This window comes from Enhydra lutris, unplaced genomic scaffold (assembly GCF_002288905.1).
Source record: "Enhydra lutris kenyoni isolate GAN:26980312 unplaced genomic scaffold, ASM228890v2 scaffoldscaffold16, whole genome shotgun sequence".
Classification (NCBI taxonomy): domain Eukaryota; kingdom Metazoa; phylum Chordata; class Mammalia; order Carnivora; family Mustelidae; genus Enhydra; species Enhydra lutris.
In genome coordinates, this window is record NW_019154100.1 from 18,017,672 (window position 1) to 18,038,772 (window position 21,101).

The 21,101-nt window shown below is 40.0% G+C and overlaps 1 protein-coding gene across 1 annotated transcript in view; it reads left to right on the forward strand.

Annotated features, from left to right (window-relative positions):
• The first annotated feature begins 6,707 nt into the window (after positions 1-6,707).
• Positions 6,708-21,101, forward strand: part of LOC111147238 (tetraspanin 13) — a 33,550-nt gene continuing 19,156 nt past the window's right edge. The window contains exon 1 of the mRNA XM_022503159.1: positions 6,708-6,920. Within this exon, the coding sequence (XP_022358867.1) occupies positions 6,858-6,920 (63 nt within the window). The 5' untranslated portion in view covers positions 6,708-6,857. The remainder of the gene's footprint in view (positions 6,921-21,101) is intronic.

Below are 21,101 nucleotides of genomic sequence, written 5' to 3' on the forward strand. Positions count from 1 at the left end.
TGTGCTATATCACAGATATTTTATGTGACTATAAAATGCATATGAACAATTTCATGTTTATCTAATTCATGTTCATATTTCTGAGAAGTCCAGGAAGTCTTTTGGTAGAGCAGTTAACACTGCTGTACAAAAGCTTAGGAATTATTTTGCTTAAGATTTATTGAAAACACACACACACACACACACACACACACACACACACGATTTATTAAACATGGGGTGCCTGGGTGGCTCAGTCAGTTAAGCGGCTGCCTTTTGCTCAGGTCTTGATCCCAGAGTTCTGGGATCAAGCCTCACATCAGACTCTCTGCTCCATAGGAAGCCTGCTTCTTCCCTTTCCCTCTGCCTGCAGTTCCCCTTGCTTGTGCTCTCTCTCTCTCTCTCTCTCTGTCAAATAAATAAATCTTAAAAAAAAAAAAATTGAACACAATGAAGTCCTTGTATTGAATTATTTCAAAAAATGTTGACCTTAAACTTGAATGGCAAAAAAACAATAAAAATTTCAGGACAATGTCAAGCTCAATCTAAAGCATGAAGAGTTTTTATTAAAAAAATTTTTAACAGCTTTTTTTCTCTCTCTCTTTTTTTTTTTTTTAGGTAAACTCTATGCCCAGTGCGGGGCTCCAACTCATGACCCCAAGATCAAGAGTCACATGATCTACTGACAGAGCCAGCCAGGCACCCCCATGAAGAGTTTTTAAATGTTTGTTAAAACCTGAAATGGATTACCCAGAAGAACTTAGAGAATTTCCTTCCCTAATAAAATGATGAGGACTGAAAAATTGAAAGATGGTTTGAAATGTGACCACAGAAATATTTTTAGGACATAAGGGCAAAATATAGTTAGAATTATTTTTCAAGAAAATGCACCTCTCAGATCTGTTGTGAAGAGCATAATTGAAGCTAGTCTCAATTTTATATTCTGATATCCATCCTTGCATTTGTGCTGATGTTTCCAGCCAATAAGTGTGGCAGGGATACTGAAGCAACTGCATTCCAGGGGAGTATGCTAGATTTTTTGGACACCTGATTTTGGCTCAAAAACTCTCTTCTGGCCTTGCCAAATCTTAAAACTGCCCTGAAGTTTATATCTCCCTTTCTCCCTCTTTCTTCTTTTTTCTTCTTTCCCCTCTGCCTCCCTCTATCCCTCCTTCTCTCTCCTTCCTTCCTTCTCTGCTTCACAGAGGTCAGACCTCCATTATGTTCTTTTAGTGCTCACAACTTCCTGTAGCTCATAGGAAAGCTCACAGGTGTGTCTTCCAATAAATCTCTTGCACTGGAAGAGTCCAGTCTTGGTGTCTGCCTCTCCGAGGATCTGGACCAATGCATAAGAACATAAGAATGGTGTTTCCCTGGGTCAAAATAAATAAATAAATAAACAAAATAATAAAAATAAAACAAAGGAGTAGGAGAAGAAGAAAGAGGGTACCAATCTCCTCAATTGTTAACATTTCATTTCATATTAAAGACTTATTTAAGAACCAATAAATTACATGTAAAACTGATTAAATTTAGTTTATCTTTCTTACTCACATTTATTTTATTTTTTTTTAAGATTTTTAAAAATTTATTTGTCAGAGAGAGAGAGAGACTGCACAAGCAGGGGAAGTGGCAGGCAGAAAAGACAGAGGGAGAAGCAGGCTCCCTGCTGAGCAAGGAGCCCCGATATGGGACTTGATCCCAGGACCCTGGGATCATGACCTGAGTTTGAAGGCAGATGCCCAGCTGACTGAGTTACCCAGGCATCCCACTTATTCCCATTTAAACATTATTAAAAATGGTTTGCTTAGGAGACCCAATTTTTTTTAATTTTTAATTTTTTTATTAACATATAATGTATTATTAGCCCCAGGGGTACAGGTCTGTGAATCGCCAGGTTTACATACTTCACAGCACTCACCATAGCACATACCTTCCCCAGTGTCCATAACCAAACCACCCTCTCCCTACCCCCCTTCCCCAAGCAACCCTCAGTTTGTTTTGTGAGATTAAGAGTCTCTTATGGTTTGTCTCCCTCCCAATCCCATCTTGTTTCATTTATTCCTTTCCTACCCCCCAGACCCCCAAATTGCCTCTCAACTTCCTCATATCAGGGAGATCATATGATAATTGTCTTTCTCTAATTGACTTATTTCACTAAGCATAATACCCTCTAGTTCCATTCACGTCGTTGCAAATGGCAAGATTTCATTTCTTTTGATGGCTGCATAGTATTCCTTTGTATATATATACATCACATCTTCTTTATCCATTCATCTGTTGATGGACATCTAGGTTCTTTCCATAGTTTGGCTATTGTGGACATTGCTGCTATAAACATTTGGGTGCACGTACCCCTTCGGATCACTATGTTTGTATCTTTAGGGTAAATACCCAGTAGTGCAATTGCTGGGTCATAGGGTAGCTCTATTTTCAACTTTTTGAGGAACCTCCATGCTGTTTTCCAGAGTGGTTGTACCAGCTTGCATTCCCACCAACAGTGTAGGAGGGTTCCCCTTTAGGAGACCCAATTTTTAAAGGAAATAAATTTCAGGGACACCTGGGTGGCTCAGTCGGTTAAGCTTTGCCTTCGGCTCAGGTCATGATCCCAGGGTCCTGGGATCGAATCCCGCATCTGGTTCATTGCTTAGCAGGAAGCCTGGTTCTGCCTCTGCCTGCTGTTTTCTGTGCTTGTGCTCATTCTCTTGTTCTCTCTTTTTCTCTCTTTGACAAATAAATAAATAAAATCTTAAAAAATAAAAATGAAAAGAAATTTCAGTTATCCATTCTATTGATTTTATGGCCAAAGATAAATTTATTATATAAACATAAAACTTCCTCTTCCACTGAATAAAATGTAGTCTCTTAGCTTCGTCTCCATTGAAACTCTCTGAGAACCACAGTCTAATGTTCTGTTCTTTTTCTTCACATAAACAAAGGAAATTTGTAGGGTGGCTCAGCTGATTAATCATCTGACTCTTGGTTTTGGCTCCAGTCATGATGTCAGGGTCTTGAGGTTGAGTCCCGTGTTGGAATCCATGCTGGACATGGAGCCCACTAGATTCTCTCTCTGCCCCTCCCCCATCATCTGCTCTTGCACTCTCTCACTCTCTCTCTCTAAAAAGAGGGGGCAATTTGTCAACAAAGGGGCAGTTTGGAGGTATGATATGGAAAAAGGACATTACTTGTGGCAGATTTTATTTTCCAAAGATACACTGAAGTTTTTCCCATATTTGTGCTCCTCTATAATGTGACCTTGCAACCCTCCCATAATAGGTGGAGTCTGTGTTCCCCTCATGTTGAATCTGGGCAGGCTTATGTTCCTCTGCTCAGTAGGGGATGGTGCAAATGACCATTTTTGGATCGTGGGTTGATAGTTCTAAGTTTGGAAGATTCCTAACCATTGTTCTCTTTATATATGTCTTCTCTCTGATTTTTTTTTTTTTGTCTTCTGCACACACACTACTTGATCTTGTCCCACAGGTATCAGAGGCCCTGGTGCATTTTTGGTGGGGAGGCTCTTTTTATCTTTGTGTTTTAGTTTGAGCAATTTCTGTTGACCTACTTTCAACTGATTTTTTTCTTTCTGTTTTATCCAGTTTGCTTAAATCACATTTAAAAAATTTTCTGAGTATAACTCTCATTTCATTTAAAATTTTTTCCAACAATCTTGATTTTCAAAATTCCCCATATGTTCCTACTTGTTTTTCATGGAATTCTTTAACACATTTGTCACATTGAGTTTTCGGGACCTGTCTGATAATTCTAACATCAGGATCATCTCTGGGTCTGGTTCTATTTGCCATTTCTTCTTTTGACCATAGGCCCCAAGTTTTTAATCATCCACAACCTTCATAATTTTTTATTATGTGTCAGAAAGTATGTATAAAAGAACTATTGAGAATAAATTAAGTAATATTTAGTCCCAGAAAATGGTACATGCCTTATTCTATCAGGTTGCTATACTGGGTGCTTAACTCGGTCTAAACTATAGTTGGGAGGGGTCAGAATTTGTTAGAGGTTTAATTAGATTCAATCAGCATTGGCTTCAAATATTTTTGAGGGAATGATCAAGACTTTTTTCCTACAGAAAGGAGGTCTGTGTAGAGAGCTTTTGTACCTTATACCCAGTCACCAGCTTTCTGACCCCTGGAAGGTCTCTGTGCTTTACAACCTAGCTGTTACCATTTTGTTTGCTGGGGAGTGGTCTTTGTTCTCCAGTCATGTTCTTGGTTTTCATTCATGTCCTTGTGAGGTCTCTCCTTATCCTACTGTTCTAGCTCATGTTTGGAGGGCTGTAACAGTGTACCATAGAGGGATTTTTCTCTTCTGCTGCTCCCTTAGTCTTCAGCAGCCAATGCCTTGGATTAGTTAAAGACCCATATTGTTCTGTAGGGGTCTTTCTCATTTTTCCCATCCTTACCCCAGCTGTTAATCACTTTTTTGGGCTGGCGGGGGGGAGATCTGTTAACCTTGAGATGGTTGGGGAAAGAGCACTCTTCTCTGACCACAGACTTTGAAACATGTAACCCTTGTACTAAGTGAAGGTTCATGAGTTAAAGCTGGCAAGTAGTTGTAGACTCACTCTGTGGCTGGGGCCTCCTGGAACTGTTATAGTTCACATGTGGACATTAAAAGATGGTTAAATGATCAGCTAGTTATTCTTTGTCTCTCATTTGATGTAGCGTTCTTTCTGCAACCAATCCATATGAGATAAAAGCAGCTGTGAACTCTTCTTCCTAAGAATGTCTTATTTCCTCCCGGATTTTAGTTCTTTTAGGTGTCTTTGGATCTTCAGTTCTCTGATAGCTTTTTTTTTTTTTTTTTTTTTTTTTTTTTGTAAACTGAATTTGTATTGTTTCTGGCTCATTGTTGTTAGGATGGGATTAAATGGTCTTTTATAAATCCTAAAAAGAAACCCATTGTATTCATTTTTTTTCTAATTTGCAGTAGTTCCTTGGTTTTCTCTATTAAAGCCCATAACTCTTATCTGACAATGCTTCTACAGCTACAGCTCTTGCTTGACTTTTGTAACTGTTTCCTAAATTGCTGTTCAGACTTAAGGGAAGTGGCAATTATGTATTCTTGCTAGATCTGAGCTGCTCCACCATTCTTTATTGGTTTCCTTTAAACTTGTCCACACTTTTAAAAATAGCCTCTTTATTAAACTCTTTTTAATTATGATATTTGAATGAGCTCTATCCTTCCACTGGACCCTGACCAATATATTGGTGGCATTTCTCTGAGATAAATTAAAGATTCAACCCACACGGAGATAGGAGAGGGTATTACGAAGAAGTCAAAGAAGAGTTGCCATGGTTGGGGGAGCAATGAAGTGGTAGCAGTGTTGGCAGCATCCAGGAATGAGAAGAGGAATAATAGATCTTCCTGCTAATATCTCTTTAATAAGTCTCTGGCTTTTAAAAAGGAAAGCTGGCCAGCACTGTATTGTTTGAGTTGGAAGGTCATTTTCCAGAGTAAGTTTTGGAATACTTCTGAGTGTCTACAAAAGGTTAATGTGGAATACAAAAGCTAAAGAATCAATGAAGCCTTCTTGGTGTGGTAGGGTTTGGAGAGGTAAAGAGAGCTTAGAAGCAGGAGCAGAAAACTACATGAACGCAATTTTGATCAGCTGCAATGTTCTATTTAACATATATTTAGCATTTGCTATCACATAATTTATTCAACATGAACCCTTAGGCTCCACATAAGTATCTGAACATTTCTTTATATAAAAGGAACCTTTTTTGGGAGAAGGTACTAGGAAACAACCAAGCCTTTATTGGCTTAGTTTACTGCCTGGAACACAGCAGGTATTAAAAAACTGTTAGATCTACAAATACTAGCTGACATGCATTGAGCACTTACTTTGTGCCAGGCACTGTGCAAAAAGTGCTTAACATAATAACTCAATCTATAGGTGAGGGATCTGAGAATATAAGATGTATTTCCAGAGTAGACACTCAATAGTGCCAATGCAAAGACTGACGTAAAGACTCTATCATTTAAAAAAATTTGCACAATCCTTATTTATGAAAAAAAAAAAGCTTATTGAAATTCAAGATTGAAAGACAAAAATTACCTCTCCTGATTTTCTCTTGCATGCACATATTCATAGTTCCTAGTATTTTGCAAATCCTTGTAGAAAAAATTTTGACCTGACAGGAGTCATCACATTTTTAGGCCATGTACTTTACCTATTTCCTAAGAGTAGCAGAGATTTCATTCTCTCCTTTTATTCTTTCACTTATTTTCTTCTTTTCATTTTCCCTCGCTTCGTTGTCTCTTTTAAATCTTTCACATTCATTAATTTATTTCTCCACCTATTCATTCAAACAAGGCTAGGTGCTTAATTTTCAAATCTCATTCAAAATGGTGCCACGTCATCCACTAGGGCCAAGAACCGAGAGGTGCTGTCATATTCTGCCCTGCCAGCGTGGATCTCCGTCGGGCCCCGCCCTCTTCTCCTCACCTGCTCCCCAGGAAACGACAGCTAGGCGGCTGTCACACGCTCTGGCCTGGAGCTAGGTCTCATACGGCCTCCGCCCCCTCCCCCTCGCCCCCGGGCCGCCCCGCCCCTCCCGGCGGCCGGCTGGCGGAGCGCATTTATTTGCATATTTCTACCTTTGTTCCCTGCCGGCGGCCAATCAGCGCGCGGGGCGAGGCGGGGGGGCTGGGCGGGGCTCGGGCTCCGGCTCCAGCTGCTGCGGCCGCAGGTTTCAGAGCGAGTTCGAGCCGCGGCGGGCGCGTAGCGCACTGCAGCCCCAGCCCAGGGTCCCCCACCCCGGCCAGGCCCGGAAGGCAAGAACAAAGAGGCTGTCCCGGAGGCTCCGCTCGAGCCACGTTTACCTGCGGTTGCGGGAACCACAGGCTCCAAGATGGTTTGCGGGGGCTTCGCGTGTTCCAAGAACTGCCTGTGTGCGCTGAACCTGCTCTACACAGTGAGTACCCTGAGCCCGGTCGTCCCCTCCCGGGGGCTTTGCACCTGCTCGGTTCCTCCTTGGTTTTCCTGCCTGACCAGCGACTCTGACTTCATTCCGCACCCGGTTCCCGTCTTCCCACGCTCTGCGCGCCCCTGGCCTCCTCATCAGTGCCCGCCGGAGACCAGGAGCCGGCGCTTGTCGCAGTCTCGTCCTTTCCTTCATTGTGAAGCCGTCGTCTTTCTGGCTCACTGGCCACGGCGCTGCCACATTGCTCTCCCCCGCCCCCTCACCCACCGCCTTGTTTTTCAGTCATTTGACCAGACCTTCCCACTTTCCTTCCCGTCGCTGTTCCTTCTGATACTCCCTCCTGGCTTCCAGACCCATCTGGGGCGGATTTGGAGGCGGGAGAGACGCCTCAGGTTTGAGGAGAGTTTTGCAAAAATAGCGTGGTCTGAAACTGACAAGGCGGCATATGGATAGTGAGCATTTTGCTTAGCTCTGCGTGGTCTTGTGATTTGAATTGAGGTCACCGAGTAGGTTTACAGGATATCCGCAGCTTCCGAAGTTTGTTTCGTGCTTACATAAAGGGTTCTCTTTTCTTTTCTTTTTTTCCCCCCTCTTTTTCTTTTTCTTCTTCTTCTTCTTCTTCTTCTTCTTTTTTTTTCTTGTCAGTTTGCTCATACTGGATGCTTTTTCCATGTGGTCTCCCATCTTATTAATATCCTAACTCCATTTTAAGCGAGATCCTCCAGTAAATAAGCAAGCCTCCACCCGTCATTTCTTTCTTCCCTTTTTTTTTTTTTTTTTTTTTTTTTTTTTGCTAACAAGCTTGGGCCTTTTAGTTTAAAGAGGCAGTCTATCTCTATGATTTTTGAGGCGCAGTTCTGGACGAACAGGAGAATGGGGGAGCAGGTTGACGCTTATCCATTGCCTACTTCATCCCAGGATTTCGTTCCTCGTTCTGACAGCCATCCAAGGCAAGGGGCATTGTCTACATTTTATACTTAAGATAATAGACCAAAAAGGTTCCACCCCCCCCCCCCCCCCCCCCCCCCCCCCCCCCCCCCACTAAGTTTACATAGTTGGCAAGTCAGGACTAGAACCTAGACTGTGGGATCCAGATCTTTCCACAGGCTTCTCTCCCAGGTGGAAGAAGCTTCCTCTTCTGTCATCATCCCTCCATCCTAGTCTTGCTCCCTTCTATAAATACACCTGGCGGTTTGCAGCACCCACCCTGAAAACAAACCCAGCTCCCCTGCATTAGCAGAAGCTAGGCCATCTGTGCAAGCTTAGGTTACATCCTTGGAATGGAGAGGCTGCCTTGTGGTCACCAACAGAAGAGCAAGCCTGGATCATTTTACCATTACTGTTCCTTTGTATATGAACATGCTTGTTAAGCTTTGAAGGCGAGACAGTGGAATAAAGTCTGCTTTTCTGGCTGGTTAGTAGGAATCTAATCAGCATGGTCACCGATAGTAGGCATGGGGGAGGGGAATTGTAAAACACCTGGTGATTCATCTCCTTGTAATTGGAGAGTGTGTCAAGTTTCCGAGCAAAATTCACCTTTGTCTCACCTGAAGCATGTTGATCATATTGATTGTTTATTAAGTAAGTGCTGACCACTTCTCTGGGTATTTTCTTTTATTAGCATGGATGGCCTGCTTAGAACTTCAAATTCACCATTTTGTGCCCTGACTTTTGCTCCCACCCCATGATTTAGTCATCTGCTCACCAGACACTTAGCCTTATAATGTGTGCTTACAGTGGAAGATCTGCTTTGCATGCTTACTTGACTGTAGAAATTAAGGTGCAATATATATATATATATATATATATATATATATATATATATAATACAGTTGATTTATATAGATTAATGTGCAGTATATATTAAAAGGCAAGTTTTTTTTTTTTAAATTTTATTTATTTATTTGAAAGACAGAGATTACAAGTAGGCAGAGAGGCTGGCAGAGAGAGAGGGGGAAGCAGGCTCCCTGCCGAGCAGAGAGCCCGATGTGGGGCTCGATCCCAGGACCCTGGGATTATGACCTGAGCCAAAGGCAGAGGCTTTAACCCACTGAGCCACCCAGGCGCCCCAAAAGGCAAGTTATTTTTAAGTCTAGTTGTTTTCAAGATATGTCCCTTCTAGTTGTATTCACTGTGTATTAGGAAAGCAAGGAGAAAGGTGATTCTAAAGGAACATTTTAAGACTTAGATAGCTAATTCAACTTACTGACCTTCAAAGTGTATTCTATTGATTTGAATAGCTATTGCAGTAAACCTTAATTAGAAATTTGTAAGGCTGTAAAATGGTTAGCATCCTTTTAAATCCTAGACTTTTTAGATAAAAAGGATATTTCTTAAGATGAATTAATGTTTACTTCTTATATATTGTGAGCAAGCTTAAATAAGGTGAGCAGTTTAGATTGGAGGTGAATGAAAAGTAAAAAAGTTGGACCAGGTCTTAAACAGATGGCGAAAATTAGCCACTACTGTTACTGAGATTCTGTATCTTCCCTCGTCTCTCCCTCCATAACTGAAGGTGAGAATTGCGAAGTGGTTGGGGGCAGGGCTGAAGTTGAAGACTTGGGAGATACTTCTAAGGTACAAATAGGTAGACCTTTCATAGGTTCCAATCTCACCAGGATAATTACCTCTACAATTGCACAGAGTTGAAGGATTGAGTCTGAGGTCATTTCTAAAAGTGTTAGTAAAGCCAGGATTGCATATGGGAGTGGCGGGTGTAAAGGCCACGGCCTGCTTTCGTGTTGAAGCATTTTCTTGAGGAACTTAGAGCTCTGTGAGCCAGACTGTCCACATGCTCAGGTGGCCTGTGGATGAGCCTCAGATGAGAGCAAATTCATGATTGGACCAGAAAGCATGTCACTCAAATAGCTTGAAGGAACATCCCTCAAACTTGTCATGGTCTTCTGATCACTAGCCAAAGGTGCAGTTGATTCTTGTTATTTATGGTTTGGTCATTTTATTTTATTTATTCATTTATTTTTAAATATTTTATTTATTTATTTGACAGAGTGAGATCACAAATAGACAGAGAGGCAGGTCTTAGGCTTCCTGCCGAGCAGAGAGCCCGATGCAGGCCTTGATCCCAGGACCCTTAGATCATGACCTGAGCTGAAGGCAGAAGCTTAACTCACTGAGCCACCCAAGCACCCCTGGTAATTTAATTTAATTTAATTTTAAATATTTTATTTATTTGACAGAGAGAAACACAGCGAGAGAGGGGACACAAGCAGAGGGAGTGGGAGAGGGAGAAGCAGGCTTCCCACCCAGCAGGGAGCCCAATGTGGGGCTTGGTCCCAGGATCCTGGGATCTTGACCTGAGATGATGCTTAACGACTGAGCCAGCCAGGCTCCCTGGGTTTGGTCATTTTAATCCATAGGATCCCTAGTACTGTATAAGTTCGTGTAGTGAACATGAACTGTTTATAGATATGGTACGAAGAGGAGAAGCAGAATTCTTTTCCTTGCACCTTCATGGTGTTAGCAGAAAGAAGAAAACTGGCTTCAGAACTTCAGTATATTTCAAGAAACTGAATGTTTGTTTACTCAATAAATATTTATTTGTTTATGAAAGGCACTGTTCTCAGTTTGGGAAGTAAGGCCCAGTGAAACAAACTGGACCTTAAAATCAATATGGCTTTGTGAAGTCTCTCTCTCTCTCTCTCTTTTTTTTTTTTAATTACTCTTCTCTTTGTATGACCTCAGGAGCTTTATTCAGTCAATAAACATTTGCCTACTGTGTATACTCTGCTGAGAACTGTGGGAAGTAATAAACAGATACAAAGACAAAAACCTCCCCACTGTGTGAAAACAGGATCTAGTTAGGATTCATGGAATGGGAAAATTAAGTGTGATAGAAGGGAATGACTGACTCGAGGTACCTTAAAATTTAGGATGAGGGGACATCTTCGTGGGTTAGAGAAGTCGGGGGAGTGAAGAAGTTATAAAGAAATTGGAGAAAATGTAGAAATAGCATGAATCTTTTTCATACTGCTTACGACATAAATGCAAATGAAAAGTACTTTGGGAAATGGCCTATTTTATGTTTAGTAGTTTGCTTTAGAATACTTCTGATTGAAAATGCTTTGACAAAGAGTGACAAACAACTTTTTAAAATCGTACTTATGATTTGTGGGGAATATTAAGAATATGAAATAAGTGTTATTCTAAAATATGTGAACATTTAGAAGATTTATAATTTATGCCCTTGTGCTTCCTTAGCAGAGAAGAAGAGACTTTTAGGAGTTGCACTGCTGACTTTTAATATATGTATTAAATATTATATATATAATATATATTCATATATATGAAGTTTTAATTTAGAATGTAAAGAACATAAGTACCTGATCTTAAAATGACAAGGGTCATTTCAGAGGTTTCTTTTTCCATATTCATTCTTCTAAATTCTTTCCAAGTTTGTTTTCTTGATTTTTTTTTTTTTTGAGATTTTATTTGTTTGACAGAGATCACAAGTAGGCAGAGAGGCAGGCAGAGAGAGAGAAAGGGAAGCAGGCTCCCTGCTGAGCAGAGAGTCTGCCGTGCTCCCAAGATCCTGGGATCATGACCTGAGCTGAAGGCAGAGGCTTTAACCCACTGAGCCACCCAGGCACCCCTTGATTTTTTTTTTTTTCCATTTTTTTCCCCCTATAACTTTGCTTGCTTTGGGAAAAATTCCCATACAGCATCAAAAATTATACTGATTTATATCCATTCTCAGACCCTGATTTATAAGAATTTACATTTTAATATCTCTGAAACTGAATTGTCTTAAAGTAGATAAAACATACTATACATAAAGGTAAAAAAAAATATCTCTGCAGTCTATAGGAAGAGAAAGAATTGGGTTCAGGAAGAAAACTCAAGTTTTTTTTTTTTTTTTTTTAAACTTAAGTTTGAATATCAACTCTACAACTTGCTTGGAATTTAACCTTGGGCAAACAGCTTACTTTATTCAAGCTTCAGTTTTTCCATTTATAAACTGGTGATGGTATTTTTCATCCTTCCCTCATGAGTTTTTAGGATAAAATGGGAAAATGTGGATAAATGCTTTGGATGTGCCACAGAAAGAAAAAATTAAGTTGTTACGGCTTCAAGAGGAAAAAGTTTATTTTAAATTTCTGAATTACAAACCTGCTTGTGATAATGAAGATTTTTTAAGCTATTGGAATTCTAGCACTTAACAAGAGCTGGTGTTGGCTCAAGCAGGCTCTATGGAGGCAGCAAAGTTGTAATATTAATCTTTAGTTGTAAGAAAAAAATGTGGTATAGTAAGTAAAATATGGAATGATTTACCTATACATTTTTTTGAGTCTCATTCTGGTTATTAGAGTGCTGGAAAATTATTTTGTTTGGTCTTAACTCCAAAACAAATGAGAAACACTAGTATTTCAGCCAAAGAAAAATCTATTCATTGCTGTTTCTTTCAAATGATTACACTGTTATTTTTCAAAATTCTGATCATCGTTTTTCAAATTATTCTTGTTTAATACTTTCATGTGTGGTTAGGTTTGTGTTATTTCTCTCCATGTTCTCGCTCGAACTATTGAATGAATTTAAAATGTTTAAGTGGTGCCTGGTTATTTTCTTGCACTTTTTATTTAAAAATGATTCCCTGTTTATAGAACCTGAGATTTTCATGTGATGTTGCTGTGCTGATATTTATAGTCTGCCTTTTTGCCAAGTATGTTTGTAAAATTTCCAGCCTTTTGATTTAAAAACGGTAACAAAAATGTGCTATTTATGCCATTTCTCTACTTAGAGTGAGGTTATTGACTTTCATAAAGTTTAACGAGGTAAGAGGCATTACAAGAAAGAAACAATTCATTCTGGGAAAATTGTATTTCAGCCCATATTTGAAAAGTGAGATTTGAATATTTTGGTGGCTTGATTTGCATACAATTTTAAGGGGTTTAAAAATGGGCTATTATCACTTCAAACACACACACACACACACACACACACACACACACACACACGACTGGTGACGGCAGGTTAGGTTTAGATCCTCTTTGTTCGTGTCCCATTTCATCTGAATTTATGCTCCAGATTATGTTACCTCTGTAAAACAAGTGATCCAAACCCATTTATGATAATAGGTGAAAATTCTTAGAGAATCAACCCAAATTCCTTACGTGTCCTTTGAGATCTTTCACCATCTGCCACTCCCATCTGCAGCCCTGGACATCTTTTTACCACAGAGAATTCCCCACACAAAATGCCCTTTGTTGCCTGTTTTTGCTAATCCTCTGCCCTCAGCCTAGAATACCTTGCTCTGTCTTTGTAAAGTTACTCAAATAAAGCCTCTTATTTTTCTTCAGTCAGAAGGCATTGTTTCCTCACATTTTTACTTGGGAATCTTACTACTTGAGTGCCACTCCAGATTAATTCAGTCAGATCTGGGGAGAAAGTGAATGCATGTGATTATTTTTTTCCTACCTAATTCTAAATTACAGTGAGGGCTGAGAGTCGGTATTATAAGATTTTGTTTTACTTTGTCTTTGCCATTGACCATCCCAACTTTCCATATCGTAGATAGTTTTGTGTTTGCTTTTTACCCCAGCTAGATCATTAACCATTTTTTTTTTTTTTTTTTTGGTCATTGTTGGCAGGGATCATAGCTTTCTCTTTGCTTGATCCTTCAGTGTGTAACATTTTCTTTAAAAAGAAAAACAGTAACAATTGTAGAGTGTATAGTAAAAGCCATACACTCTAAATACTCCTCAAATTGATTTTACAGAAATGGTTGTTCCCTTTTCACCACCAGCAAAACATACCTAATGAAAACTTCATAAAAATGATAAAAATGATTATAATATTTAACCATGAGAAATAATTAAATATTAGGGGTGCCTGGTGGCTCAGTCAGTTGAGCATCTGACCTTTGGTTTTGGCTCAGGCTGTGATCTCAGGGTTGTGAGGTCAGGCCCTATGTTGGGCTCTGGGTTCAGTACAAAGTCTGCTTGAGATTCTCTCTCCTCTCCCTCTTCTTCTCCCCCTTCCCTCATGCTCACTGTCTCTCTAAATAAATAAATAAAATCTTAAAAAAAAATTATTCAAAGTCAAATCTAGAAGGCAGGCAAATATTTTAAAACATTAAAGTTAGCATTGGGTTAAAAAATAATAATAAGTAGACATTACTTTTATATATCCCTGTTTGGATCTAATATGTTTCTTTTCTTTTCTTTTTTAAGATTTTATTTATTTATTTGACAGACAGAGATCACAAGTAGGCAGACAGGCAGGCAAAGAGAGAGAGAGAGAAAGAGAGAGAGAGAGAGGAAGCAGGTTCCCCTCTATGCAGAGAGCCTGATGCGGGGCTCGATCCCAGGACCCTGGGATCATGACCTGAGCTGAAGGTAGAGGCTTTAACCCACTGAACCACCCAGGTGCCCCGGATCTAATATGTTTCTTAAAATACTCTTTTATCCTCTGTTGTTGGCCAACCTTTCATACACTTCTCGGGTTTTCCTAAAACGTTTCCAAAGAACAAATCCACTTCCTATAAAATTGTACTCTAAATCGTGGTTGGCTAGGATTTTTTACATTATTAGTCTAATACATTATTTTTAGTCTTATATAAATATAAGATGATCCCAAATAATGTTTTATTTTATTCATTCCAAAAATAAAGATTAACTGAGCATTAAGAGCAATAAGCAAAACGAACCAAAATGTGCTGCTTTCATGGGTCTTAAGTTTACGGGATGAAGTAGATGGTGAGCGAGTAAGTAAATAAATTATACATCATATGAAAAGGTAAGAAAGTGCTGTGGAGAGAAATGGCGCAAGAAGAATGAAGTATGGTGAGGCGTGTGTGGGTAGGGGAGGATAAATCCATATTTAATATATGGCCAGGATTAGCCTGCTTGGGAAGACAAACACTGGGACAAAGATTTGAAGGAGATGAAAGACAGATATCTGGGAACCGCGTTTCAGATAGATGGAACTTTGAAAAGACCGAGGAAGAGGAGTATGCCTGGTTTATGCAAGGGACAGAGATGAGTCCATTGTGACTGGGAAAGAGTGAGCAGGGCATGGAGGGGTGTAGGATGTGAGTCAGAGAAGGTGTGAGATGTAGGTATGAAAGCCTTGAGTCCCCTGGAAGGATAAGAGCTTTTATATAGAGTGAAACGGGTAGCCATTGGTAGATTTGGGCCTGATTTTTCCTTTAAAATGTTGTTTGGCCACTGAATTGAGAATGGATTATAGACCACTGCAGTGGAAGTAGTGAGATCATATGGAAGGCTACTGCAGTAATTTAGGGAAGAGATGTGGAGGGCTTGGACCAGTGTGATGTCAGTGTAAGGGAGATAGTCCAATTTGGGGTGTATTTTGAAAGTGGAGCCAACATAACTTTCTGGTGGATTGGAACGGGGTGTGAGAAAAAGAGAGGAGCCATGGATTACTCATGATTTATGGCCCAAGCAACTGGCAGGATGGATCTTCTATTAATAGGAATGGGGAGACTGTGGGTAGAGGAGGCTTTGGGAGGAAGATAAGGGGTTCGATATTAGATGTGATTCCAATCAGATACCCAAACAGAGATGTCACCCAGTAGGGAGGCTGACAACAATGGAGTTCAGGGGAGAGGAGTAGCTGGAAGTTAAAATCCTGGTGGCCACCAACATAGAGAATGGGCTTTAGGGTTGATGCTGGATGAGATCCACAAGTTAGTGAGGATAGATGGAAAAGTGCAGTCATCTGTGGTGTGAACCAAGGGGCCTTTTAAATAAGAGCTCAGAAGACAAATAGGAACCAGGAAAGGAGCCTGAGAAGGTAAGAGGTAGAGGTTGGTCTCCTCAAAGCCAAATGCAAGTTATTTTAAGGAAGCAAAATTGAACATCTGTGTCAAATGCTGTTAAGTAATATGGGAGCTAAGACTCAGTTCTGGAATTGATCAATGAGGTCGTCGGAAAGAGCAATTATCCTGCTTTTCATAGGGCAAACTCTGTGCCCCTCAACAGTATGGACAGGGTCCTCATCACTTTTCCTCTCCTGACTGCCCAGCACAGCCCTGGCATATGCTTGACATTTAGTTAATTGAATGAGAGAATCAGTGCAGGGCTGTTGTGCCTGTAACCCCACTTCTTGTCTACCAGAACTGCTCCACGGCGGGCAGGAGTAGGGGGGAAGTTGGCACTTGGTTGGTAGCTGTGAGTGCCACCTCAAACTCTTACCCTTGGAACATGAGTCAGGATCCCATACTTTTGAATCCTTTTATATAGCTTCTTCTTAGCAGATATTATGTAACATGTATATGTGTTTTGTGAATAGAAAATCTGCTTGGCACCATGGAGAACATAAGGAAGGAAAATATGTGACAAAGGCACATGGGGCGTCTTTGTGTCATTTGAAGAATAAAAACGAAACCAGGAACGGAGGTCCTGGCTTCAACACGAAACGTGTGGATATTTAACAAGATCTAGATTATTTATAGAATTTTCAAGTTTCTATCCAGATGTTTGGCATCATAGAAACACATGCTTGATCATCGCTGAGTTGTTCTTCAGTTTTCCACATTAGGCAGAAGTTCAGAGGGAGAGTTCAGTGATCAAGTGTAATTGCTTGTGATGAATGTTGAAGCAGGAACAGGGAAGGCTGTCTGCGGTCTTTGCTTTCCTCATGTGTCTGTGGATGCTGGGCTACATTTTGGTGGTATAATCCCTCTGAATCTTACTCCTGTTTTAGATTTCTTATCCTCAACTATTTTTTTTTAAAGATTTTATTTATTTATTTGACAGAGATCACAAGTAGGCAGAAAGGCAGGCAGAGAGAGAGGAGGAAGCAGGCTCCCTACCGAGCAGAGAGCCCGATGTGGGGCTCGATCCCAAGACCCTGGAATTATGACCTGAGCCGAAGGCAGAGGCTTTTAACCCGCTGAGCCACCCAGGCGCCCCTATCCTCCACTATTATCATCACTTCCCTGTCTTCAGTGCTGACAAAATATTTTTGAAGAACTTAATACAAAATCAAATCCAGTTTTGTCCAATGTTCTATATTCCTCTTTCATCCTCAAAGCAATTCACTTACCCTGGTAGAATTCAGAGGCTAAAAAAAAACATGTAGAAGTAATGAGAAATATTTTAAGAATAGTTCAAGTTGCTCTTTGCCTCTTGTTTTGAAATGTGGTGGGTATCTGATGAAAGAATAGAAGAAAGAAAGAAATATTTTTTAAATTATTTTTTAAATTTTATTTGACACAGAGAAAGAGATTACAAGTAGGCGGTGGGGGCAGGGAGCAGGCTCCCCACTGAGCAGAGAGCCCAATGCGGGGCTTGATCCCAGGACCCTGAAATCATGACCCGAGCTGAAGGCAGAGGCTTAACCCACTAAGCCACCCAAATGCCCCAATTTTTATAGGTTATATAGAGAAAGAATAATCTGGGACATCATTAGGCTGAGTTTCTTTCCCGCAAATATTACTGTTTAGGGAAGAAGCATTTACCTGTCCTTAAAGCATAGTGAGCAATTTCATGAGCTCTTTGATTCAGCAGTGTATTTTGAGTACCTCTTCTGTACCAGGCACTTAGCCAGGAGCTAGGAATATCAGAAAAACATGTGCCTCGCTTATATGGCACTTAAAGTATAGAAGGCTCTTTGAAAGAATTTGAAGTCTGGCTGGAAGTGGGGAATAGTGGCTAATGAATTACCTCCAACAGTTATCCAGGTTCTTTACGTCCTTGAATTTGTTAGCCTGGGATTTGGACTTTATTCCAAGATGAGAAACAACTGATCGCCAGCCGGGGAAGGACCAGATCTTACTGGCTTTAGAAAAAGACCGAAGACCACTGTATCTGGAATAGAGTCCAGCCCTTAGTAATACAAAGCCAGCTACTGCTGCTTAAAATAGTAAACCTTATTATTTTCACGTAGATAAATGTCCAGAAGCACGTAGTCTAGCAGGGGCATGATTCAAGGGTCTTATCAATGTCCCAGTCATCATTGTGTTCCTGCTGTACCCTTCTTGGCGTCTAACTTTCTTCCTTTTCACTAAGTTGCATTGGCAAGTCTAGGCATTATGATTTGCTCCATTCCCGAAGAAGGATGATACTGTAAAATGCTTTTTCTTGGAAAATGCTTTTTCTTGGAAAGGTGTGTCTTTTGTTAAAAGTTTTATTGAGGTATTATTTATATACCATAAGCTGCATGTATTTACAGTAGAAATTTAGTAAATTTTGGTATATACATTAACCTCTGAACCCCATGGCCACATTCAAGACCTTGTCCCCCACCGTTTGCTTATCCTCCTTTGTAGTCCCTCCCTCCTGCTGCACAACCCCTGCTCCCAATCTGCAAGCAACCACTGACCTGCTTTGTGGTAGAGTTCAGGCTGGAGTTAAGTTTGGTAAGTCTAGACAGGCTGTTTGCAGACAGAAGATGGTGTAGGGCATTTCTCAGGATCACTGATTTCCCTTCTTGTTTTGTCCTTCAAGTTTCCAGGAGGTCTTTTCAGCCAAAAGAGGGGTGGGTGCTTATGTTTTTTAAAAGCCTACATTCAAGGTGAAGTACTTTGAGTTAGTCTAGGTAGGGAAAGTGGTCCTAATTGTGAAGGTAGACAAAAGCTCTGAAAGTTGGAAGGTATTAAAAAATTTATGATCAACACTTGGGAGATGAAGCTTATATTAACCAGAATTCTTTATGGGTTTTAGATGAGCTTTAAAGAATATGTTTTTGAGAGAGCACAAACCCTTGTAAGCATACATGGAATTGGGACATCCAAACAGGTGGATTGTCAAGTATAGCTGGATCAAGGGGCTCAGAAAGGGTCAGAGCTCTCTTGCTCCTTTTTTCTCAGCTCAGCTTGACACTGCTTACATTCTTTTTGAAGATAGATTTTTTCCATGTGCCAAAGTGGCCACTGGCAGCATCAATTTTAATTGTTTATAGCTTGGTATGCCAGAGGAACCCATTTATTTTCCTTTCAATATCCTTTCATTATGGAAAGGAACAGCTGATTGACCCATCATTTATGGACCCATTCCATGGACCAATCACTGTGGATAGGAAGCCAGGCAACCAGGATTGAGAGGCCTGTGTTGTGTGTCTCTGTGCTGGTGGTGGTCAGATGGGGCTGTAAAACACCACGATTAAGAGGCTTATAGGAGATGGATGTGCTGGGTTGTAAAGGCAAAATATGTCTATTACAGAGGTCATTCCTCTTCTGGGCAGTAATTTTGTTCTTCTATTCCTCCTTCTAGAATATTCTAGCAACTTCATCATTTGAAAAGTTTAGTGGCTTAATATTTCAACACACAGTTAAGCTAGATTATAAAGATCATTATGCACAACGTATTTTTTTCTTTGTTCTGTAATGGTGTTGCATGTATCCACAAGTGTACAAGTACATGCGTGCTTATTTTGAACAATTTTATGTGCTAGAGTGATGTCGAAGATAAACACTTTCCTTCTTGCTTCCTTACACTGGACAGTGCACTATGGACTTTTGTGTGAATGTCAGTGTATGTGCCAACATTTCTGGGTTGGATAAAGGGAAAGTAAAAAATACAAAATGAATTTGGTAGTTAACAAATGGAAAAGTCATAAAAGTAGAAGACTTCACTCTTCTGTTTTTATGTGGCTATGCAACCAAGTCTCCTGGGGAGTAAGTTGAAGAGATGCTATGCAAACCCACAAGGATCTGGCTACAAAGCAAGAACTGTACCTTATGCATTATAACATTGTTCTTAGTATTATCTCTCGGTGTTAAAAATTGCATAAATATAATGCTACACACTATGATATGCTCCCACAGGGAGGGAAAAAAAAAAAAAACACACACCAAGCAGAAAGTTTGCCACATTTCTGCCTCCGTGTCACTGGGCATGGAATTTCGTTACTCTTATCACTTATAAAATGGAAGGGAATAGATGACTGGCCAGGTAGCCTTGGGCTTTGGTGTTCTGTGAATTTCTGCTATCTTGTGAGCCCTGGTTAGGATTGCCTTGTCTCTTCCACTAGCACCTTCCTCACAGTCCACCCCCTGTGAACTGTTGCTTCTGCCCCCACCTCCTCCTTTCAGGGCTTGGCTAGGGAAGTTATGCCAGTTGTAGATACTTTTCTAATCCTGCTTTGTGTGTCTTTTCCATTATAGCTCTTCTAATCTCTCTTTTTAGAAGCTCTTTTCATGCGATGCACTTCTCTTTGTTTTAAAGAGAAAACAGGAAAGGTTGGTGCTTCCTGCTCATAAAAACATTGCTATCAACGAGTTAACAGATCCATAATCTGTTTTTATCAGTATTCTGTATCCCAAAGGAAGGAAACTATTTGTCATAGGTCTAAATTTACTTTCTATTACAATTGGTCTCATAGGAAACTGTTGTTATTATCGAACAAAGGATTCTTGCAGTTCCTTTGTCTACCAAGTTCTAGGGACAAACTTAGGCTTTTTAATTATATAGTTAGAATTAATTTTATCAGAATCAATAATTTTTAGATCACTAGTTTGGAAGACTTCATATAGCCCCATTCTCTTTAAAATTACAAGCCAACCAAAACATATAATTACCACTAGTCAGAAATAAATAGTTTCATTACTATCTTTAAAGGGTTTCTTTACAGTAAAAGTTAAAGAAACTCTGATAGGCAAATTTAATTAATTGAATTAAAGACATAACATAAACCTTTGGGTGCTATTTCTAATTTTAAAAATTAATTATGAATACTTGCGGGCTCTGCGTTGCAGTGTGTTAGAAACATTAGCCACACAGAATATAACGTTTATGTTGTTTTCAATTATTTTATTAAAAGATATTTTGGGGGTTTATCACAAAATTGACTAGCCCAAGTAAGTTTATGTTTGGACAGTGATACTGTTGTAGTTATAACTGCAGAATTTGTTTCAGATTGGACAGTTAATTCAAGGTTCTGTTCCAGCTTACAGATGAGAATGTGTATTTGTGTGTGTGTCCACATGCCTATACCTGGGAGTTAGGCACAAGAAGGAGAAACAGGGTGGTGTCTTTTTCACACATGCGACCATCCAAGTGTGACTGGTCCAAACCTTTGCTTTCTGTTGTAAACAAGTGAAGATACAACAAATCATTGGCTACTGCTTTCAGGTGTATACTACCATCATTTGAAAGCCTTCCTTTTTCCTAACTGGGAGCCCATCATAGGAGAGAATATGGACAGTCCTTGAAGAGGCACAGATTAAAGTTAATATGAAATATTTGAGAG